Source organism: Marmota monax, unplaced genomic scaffold (assembly GCF_021218885.2).
Source record: "Marmota monax isolate L192 unplaced genomic scaffold, Marmota_monax_Labrador192_F-V1.1 WCK01_AAM20220418_F8-fsc00005, whole genome shotgun sequence".
In the NCBI taxonomy this organism is placed as follows: Eukaryota; Metazoa; Chordata; class Mammalia; order Rodentia; family Sciuridae; genus Marmota; species Marmota monax.
In genome coordinates, this window is record NW_026692254.1 from 27,423,577 (window position 1) to 27,431,407 (window position 7,831).

The 7,831-nt window shown below is 39.6% G+C and overlaps 1 protein-coding gene across 2 annotated transcripts in view; it reads left to right on the forward strand.

The window, feature by feature from the left end:
• Positions 1–7,831, forward strand: part of Fanci (FA complementation group I) — a 71,299-nt gene that overhangs the window by 62,948 nt on the left and 520 nt on the right. For both annotated transcript variants that reach the window (XM_046437136.2, XM_058577173.1), the window contains exons 29-37: positions 299–426; positions 524–592; positions 772–865; positions 1,187–1,368; positions 2,191–2,244; positions 2,324–2,383; positions 5,113–5,184; positions 6,000–6,095; positions 6,701–6,808. In XM_046437136.2, the coding sequence (XP_046293092.1) occupies positions 299–426; positions 524–592; positions 772–865; positions 1,187–1,368; positions 2,191–2,244; positions 2,324–2,383; positions 5,113–5,184; positions 6,000–6,095; positions 6,701–6,808 (863 nt within the window). The remainder of the gene's footprint in view (positions 1–298; positions 427–523; positions 593–771; positions 866–1,186; positions 1,369–2,190; positions 2,245–2,323; positions 2,384–5,112; positions 5,185–5,999; positions 6,096–6,700; positions 6,809–7,831) is intronic.

The following is a 7,831-nucleotide window of genomic DNA, read 5'->3' on the forward strand; positions in this document are numbered from 1 at the left end:
GAATTAGACAAAAGTAATCTGATGTTAAAAGCCAGGATAGCAGTTTTCTTGGTGGGATGAGAAAGAGAGGGGTCTTGATCTGAATACTTGTACCCAATGACTAGGACTAGTAATAGGACATATGGATAAAAGGGTGCAGTTGTGGTACAGCTATTTGGAGTATGTGCAGCACTAGGATTGTTGGTTGTGCCTTGGACATGATAAGCCACATGTTCTGGTTAGGCATATGTGTACAGTCACACAAAGGAGATGCTGGGTTATAACTTACCTTTGAATTGTCTTTCCTTCATACTCCTAGAGGATGCCTCGTTTTGCAAGAGCTTGATGAACTTGCTCTTTAGCCTGCATGTTTTGTATAAGAGTCCTGTCACCCTGCTACGTGACCTGTCCCAGGATATTCATGGGCAGCTTGGAGACATAGACCAAGTACTATAGCAAACCTTCAGTATAACAGCCTGTGTGGGATGGAGGTCAAGGGATCAGCATTATTGCTATTAGGTCTTACCTCTTTTTCCCTCCCCAGGATGTAGAAGTAGAAAAAACAAACCACTTTGCAATGGTAAATTTGAAAACGGCTGCCCCCACTGTCTGTGTAAGTATTGATCCCAGTCCATGGGAAATAGCTTTGTCTTTCTTCCATTGTACTTCATAGAGTCATTTGTAGTGGTTTTTGTTGGGAGGCCTATAACCTACCTATAGAAGCCATGGTTATTGTATTCCCCCCAACAGCTGTGTGTAGTGAACCATGCCAGGCATGTTTTTCTTCCACAGTTACTTGTTCTGAGTCAGGCTGAGAAAGTCCTAGAAGAAGTAGACTGGTTGATCACCAAGCTTAAGGGACAAGTGAGCCAAGAAACCCTGTCAGGTAAGATGACTTTAGGTGGAGTTTCAGGAATTGTGACAAGAGCAAAGCCATCCAAATCTAAATTAGACCATTGTGTAAAGGTGGAACCCTTGAGCTAAGTCTCCTATATTTTTCACTTGGTTTTGTGGTAGATTTCTGATGTGATGAAGAAGGTAGTAATAGTTTATGACAGACTGACAGTCAATTCACTCTGCACAATGAATGCTCATTTCTGTACCAGCTTTCTAACTATTGGTTATTTAGTTGATTTCTAGTTCTTCTTTACTGTTAGTTAGAAAATAAGACTGGTTGAAATATGTCAATATCATTTCCTCTAAGCAGAAACTTCTCAAGCAACCCCACAAAATAATCCTGCTGAGAAAGCCATCATCATACAATTGGGAACTCTGCTTACATTTTTCCATGAGTTGGTGCAGACAGCCCTGCCATCAGGCAGCTGCGTGGACACTCTGTTAAAGGACCTGTGCAAAATGTACACCATCCTTACAGCTCTTGTCAGATACGTGAGTAGCTAAGAAACCATCAGATCACTCCCCACCATTCTACCCCAGCTAGTCAGGATGTAACACTGAGGCAGCTGCCTACTGCTGCAGGATGCCCCTAAACAGAGCTCTTGCCCTTACCTTTGCAAGTCATGGATTCATTTTTAGTTTGCTCAATAGGTGGCAGGTGTGTTCACAGCCAAAGGAAAACATTTGATAGTGTAATTGTAAATTTTGCTTTCAAAGGTCTTTTATTCCCTGGTATGTGAAGTTTTTAGCACCTGATAGAAAGTGAATGCTATTTTCAAAGAAACTCTTTTTTTTGTTGTTCTTTCAGTATTCTGATTTTCAACAGATTTAGAAGGTGATAGGAACTAGTTAGTTTAGTTTTATCAACAGATCCATAATGAGTACTTAAAAATGCACAGACAACTTTAAAAAAAAAAAAGACCAACCTACATTGTACCAGTGTAGCCAGGTCTGAGAATATGTAGCTCTAGCTAATGTTGTGGCCATTGAGATGCTAGTAGAAATACTAAGAGCCTCTTTGGGGGGAAATTTTTAAGAGAATTAACCAAGTCCCTGATTTTCTAGATGCAGGGACTCTTGGCCTGAAGTATTTTTAAAGCAATGAGCTGACAAAGTCAGAAACCCTCCATTGCTTGTTGTCTGGGAAGCTTTGGAACTTTGAAGGAGGGGGAAAGGAAGCATTGTGTCTTGGCTTCTCAACGAATTTTTCTTTTACCTCTCTAGTAAAGGTGATTAGTCACTCATAGGCTTACTGTAAGAGTCACCTGTAGTTTCACAGGGTAATTTACTAAATCTGGAATCTTTTTTTATTAGTATCTGCAGGTGTGTCGGAGTTCTGGAGGAATTCCAAAAAATATGGAAAAGCTGGTAAGTTGAAAATGATTTTCCTAAGAATAGGGGAAGCATTTTATTACTATGGTTACATTGGTTTCCTTCTGTGCTGCAGGTGAAGCTGTCTGGTTCTCATCTGACTCCCTTGTGTTATTCTTTCATTTCTTATGTACAGGTAAGTGATTCAGAGGCAGTATCAAAATAGATTTTCAAGAAAAGGCTCCTTATGTTCCCAAGGGGCTGACTGGTCACCTGAGCTGAGTTTCTTCCCTACTTACCATAAGACAGAAATGCTCATCTGAGACCAATCCAAGAATTGGGGGCTTTGCAGCAAGAAGATATTTATTCACACCAAGGAAATAATTTTAATTTAGAGAAAAAAAGCATTTGATATGCTAGCTTTTGGAGCAAGGAATAAAGTTTGACTCAGTGACTTGGTTCATTCTGTGTGATTGGAAGTCCATGCTGTTAAGACTTTTCAGAATGTGGGTAAAGAAGCTGCAAGCATCTGAAGAAAGCTGAGATTAGGTGGTGTTAGTGAGAGCAGCAGCACTTTCAGGGAGGTAGAGGGGCTTTTTCTTTCATTTGTCTAGACTCTTTTTCTTCCCTCTTTGAATTAATAAAGTAATAGATTCCTTCAGGGTTTGAAGAGAGTAGTTCATCTGATCCTAAATACCAATAGAGTCTTTCAATACTTGAATCTCCTTTACTCTTTCATTAAACCAGAGTTTTTTAACCTTACCACTATCAACATGTCGGACCAGATAATGCTTTGTTGTGGGGCCTGTTCTGTGCATTTGAGAATGGTTAGCAGTATTTCTGACTCTACCTGTCAGATTCCAGTAGCAGATTCTTCCCTGTTGAGACAACTAAAAATGTGTCCAGAAATTGCCGAATGCCCCTAAGGGGCAAAATTGCCTGTTTGAGAACCACTGGTTTAAATGCAAGTGATAGGAGGCTTCCTAAGGCCACTTAGTCTCTGTAGTAAATATATTGTAGGACTGTTATTGATCTTTAAAGAACCAGAATGGACCCACCAAGTTAAATCTTAAGATTCTAGAACCCTTTATTAAAGCAATGGATTATGACTTGGGGGGGGAGCATGGCGCTGGGAATTTAATTCTGGGTGTTATGCATGCTAGGCAAGTGCTTTACCACTGAGCTGTCCCCAACTTGGACACAAGTGCTGTCCCCAACCCCAGATTGCACATTAGGTAGTGATGCTTCACTTGATACTGTCCCTACATCATAGGCATAACACCCTTGTGTGGGTACTCTGCCTCATTATGTATACTAAGTTTACCTTCTCCTTGCCTTTGACAGTTAGTGACCAAGTGGTCTGTCATGAAAGTTTATCTGAAAGAATTCCCAGGAATGTGCATATGTTGAGGTTCTCTGGAATGGAACATCTCTTTGGCCAGTCTATAGCTTATTCTCATCAAGCTGTACTTAGTCTTTTTTATCTCACCCAAATGCTTGCAGACATACTTTCTCAAACTTCATGCTCATAAATTTTTATGTGCGTGCCATTCTGTCAAACAAATCTGTTGTCTCTAAAAAGAATGTATCCCTCCTTTCTTAAATTGGGGTTTTTAATTCCCCCATTGCCAGGTCTTTTTTTTCTTGAGAGAATGAATTTTTTTTTTTTAATATTTATTTTTTAGTTTTCAGCGGACACAACATCTTTGTTTGTATGTGGTGCTGAGGATCAAACCCGGGCCGCACGCATGCCAGGCGAGCGCGCTATCACTTGAGCCACATCCCCAGCCCCCCATTGCCAGGTCTTAAAGATGCCTACAAAGCCACATTTCTGGAAGTATCCTGTAGAGACTGAGGTGAAATTTAAAAAAAAAAAAAAAAGATTCTGTGAGGAATATTCCTACCATATTTACCTTTTTTTTTTTTTTTCTTTTTTAAGAGAGAATTTTAATATTTATTATTTAGTTTTCGGCGGACACAACATCTTTGTTTGTGGTGCTGAGGATCGAACCCAGGCAGCACACATGCCAGGCGAGTGTGCTACCGCTTGAGCCACATCCCCAGCCACCATATTTGTCTTAATTTGTAGCGTGCATTAGCATATTAAAGGTCCAGAGAGGTCCTGAGGGTATGTTCAGTAGTACTTTTCAAACCTATTTAAGAACATTTTTTTAGTAATAAACATTATCATTTGGAAAAATAGTGTTCCAGATGACAGCCAGTGAGACACTGCTATTAGATTACATATACCACCCTTGTTATAATTTAAAAGTCACTTTGTTCATTTTATTAGAATAGATTACATTTGCCTTTCTTAATGCCTGTCATGTTAAGCTCTCTTCATGTGTCACTTCATTCTTCCTGCTGTTTTGTGATCAGTAGTTATCCCTATATTAAAGGTTATTTGAAATGTCCAAGAACAGACAGCTAGTAAGAGGCAGATCTGAAAATTGACCCCATCTAGTTTGACTGCAGTGCATGTTAGACATGTAGTGATGACCTCTAAGTGGGAATATTACTGGCCCCTGGATAGCTCCCTTAATTTCCTTTCTCTTATACAGCTACTCAACAGGAAAATGCCTATTCCTGCTGCCACCTTGACACTTCCCGTTTTAACCATCCTTTTGTACCTTCACAAGTCCCTTGGCTGGCCCAGTACAGTAATGGTTGTCCTGCCTTCACTTTCCATGTGCCAGCTCCAAGAACAGTCAGACACTATACCTCCCAACAATTAAAAGAGCCATCTTAAGATTATAAAGCATCACAAAATTTCCCCATCTTCCAGCATTTATTACACAGATAATCCTGTTCACCCAAATTTACTCTTGACTGTCTGTTGGAATTACCTTTTAGGAAAATTACCACTAATCTTCTAGTTCTACAGAAAAATCTTTAGGAATGAGAGAATTGTGTTTATTTCTTTAGAATAAGAAGGGTAACAACCTGAAATATACGGGAGAGAAGAAAAAGGAGAAAACTGCTGTTGCCACTGCCATGGTAAGCTGCTGACACTGGTTCTTGGAGTATAGTGCTGATCATTCTCTGTTGATCATAAAAATTGTTTTCAGGAAAAGCTGGTGAGCATAAAAGGTGCTTCCTAAGAAATCAGAGAATTAGGGTGCAGGAAAATGAGTATCCAGTACATTACCAGCCAAGGCAAAAATGAGTACAAGCTCTGAAGGGGATGTAACTACTTAATTTTTGTGATCCACACACACTGGTATAACAATTCCACTTAACACAGAAATGTAAAGACATAGGTACAGGATGGTCCTAGCCCCTTTTTTTTGAAAGACAACAATATTAAAGATATCCATTAATAGGGACTAGCTAAATAGATTAAATAAGTTTTTTTAAAAAAAGAATGTATAGTGTCTGTATTTGTGGATTTGAAAAATGTGCATGAACACATATACCTTAACATTTGAAAGGATCTTCACATTATAATTCAGATTGAAGGAACAGATACATAATTCCAGCAGTGAAAATTCATTTACAGACTAGAAAAAGGAACTAGAGCTAGTGCTACTCATTGTTTCAGGAATATGAAGTAGACTTGTTTCTGCAAATGGTCCTGCCAATCTTTCAGTAACAAATATTTAGGAATTATAATTGGAAAGATTCAGTGCAATCTGGGCATTTAGATCTTCTCAGATTAAACTGCTACAAGTCTTAGAATATTGGTATATATATAAGTATAAATAGCATTTTATTGGATGATTGACTAGTTTTTCTTCAAAGCCATGGCAGTTAGAGGAAAATTTCAAAAACCATTGAACTTGAAATTTTCATCTTGTGTTCTTTATCCTTAGGCCAGAGTCCTTCGGGAAACCAAGCCAATCCCTAACCTCATCTTTGCCATTGAACAGTATGAAAAATTCCTGATCCACCTTTCTAAAAAGTCTAAGGTAAACATGCATATTGTTTATTACCATTTACATTTGTTCTGTTGAGAGGATCTGGCAAACTTAAGCAGCACAACTGCAATGGAGAAAAATTTTGAACTATTTATTCCTGTTTCTTTGCTCTGATGGCCTGAATGGAAACATTGTGTAGGAAACTGATGAGAAAGTGGTCAAAAGGGTATGTGCTTACTGTTTTTCACTGCATAATCATCAGATTGTATTTTTTTTTTTTTTTTGTAAAACAGTGGGGTGTGAGCATTACTTAAAACTTTTTTTGGTGGTGGTATTGGGGGTTGAACCCAGGGATGTTCTACTACTGAGCTATAATCTCAAACCCGCTCTACCCCCACTGGTTTTTAAATTTTTTTCCCCTTAGTTGCAGATGGACTCAATACCTTTATTTTATTTATTTTTTTGCTTTGGTATTAAGAGTAGGAAGAGAGAATACTCGTAAATATACATGAATGCAGTGGTGACAACTATGCAGTGAAATACTATACTGTAGGAACTGAAGGGGTTGTCAGGTACACTAAATATAGTTTAAGCTATCTATCCTCAGCAGGACCTTTGAGTAAAAAAATAGCCTCATGTTTATAATCCTGTCACAGGTGAACCTTATGCAGCACATGAAGCTCAGCACCTCACGAGACTTCAAGATCAAAGGAAACATCCTGGACATGGTTCTTGGAGAGGACAGGGAGGACGAAAGTGAAGAGGTCAGTAGCCACTTCTGTCTAGAGCACAGCAAGCCCTACCCAACTTACTGACTGGCAGTAGCCTATCTGTGAGCAACCGCATATAAGTGGGAGAAAAGCAACCAGCAGATTGAGAAAGGGCTAAGAAGTGGTCAGGCAAAGATGAAAACTAAGGAATCTCAAGAGAGGGGCTAGAACCAACAAAATCCTGTTAAGTTGTCTAGATTGCATAACTTTTTTTTCTTTCAATACTGAGGACTGAACCCAGGGGAGCTTTTCCAGTGAGCTACATTCTAGCCTTTTTGTTAAGGGAGGATCTTGGCTAAATTGCCCCTGCCGGCCTGAAACTTGTGATTCTTCTGCTTTAGTTGCACCAGTCACTGGATTACCGGAGTGCACCACCACAACATCCAATTCACACTTTATAACCTTTTTGGTAGATATTTCTAGGAAGAGGATGGTGACAGTCTTTTTGTGGACCACAACCAGCTAGCTTCCTGTTACACATGCCTTCAGAGTAGGGCTACTGTTTAGATTGGGTGGTGCTTCCTTCTGTTTGCATGCCTGCTTGTTCCTCTCTTTAGTTTTACCAGTTAACAGTACCATACTCCTATCCCTTTAGCATCTTTGAAACAGGGCCCAGTGTATCCTTAGGAGTAACAAATGCATCTGGTTTTCTGGATTCTCAAAAATTTTGAACCTGTATTTCAGATTATCACACTTGAGGGCCATAATGTCCCTGGCCCCACCCACACTCCCTTTAACCTTCTTGGCATTCAAGCTGGAAGGTCCTGTAGCATTTTTATTCTTGAGGCTAACATCTTGTCCCTTGATTCCCCAGTGTAACAGATGTCCTAAGATGTCTACTTTGGAATGCCTCCCTCCCTTTTTTCAGCATAGTTATCTCCCATGAGTAGAAAAAGGTGGCCGTGGGGCAACATGACTGATAACAGGCTTTGATGCAAGAAGGTACAGGGTTTTTGTGTTTATTTCCACTGCCTTAGAGCAGGTCTCTCACGATAGAGCATTCTCTCTCCCCTCTAG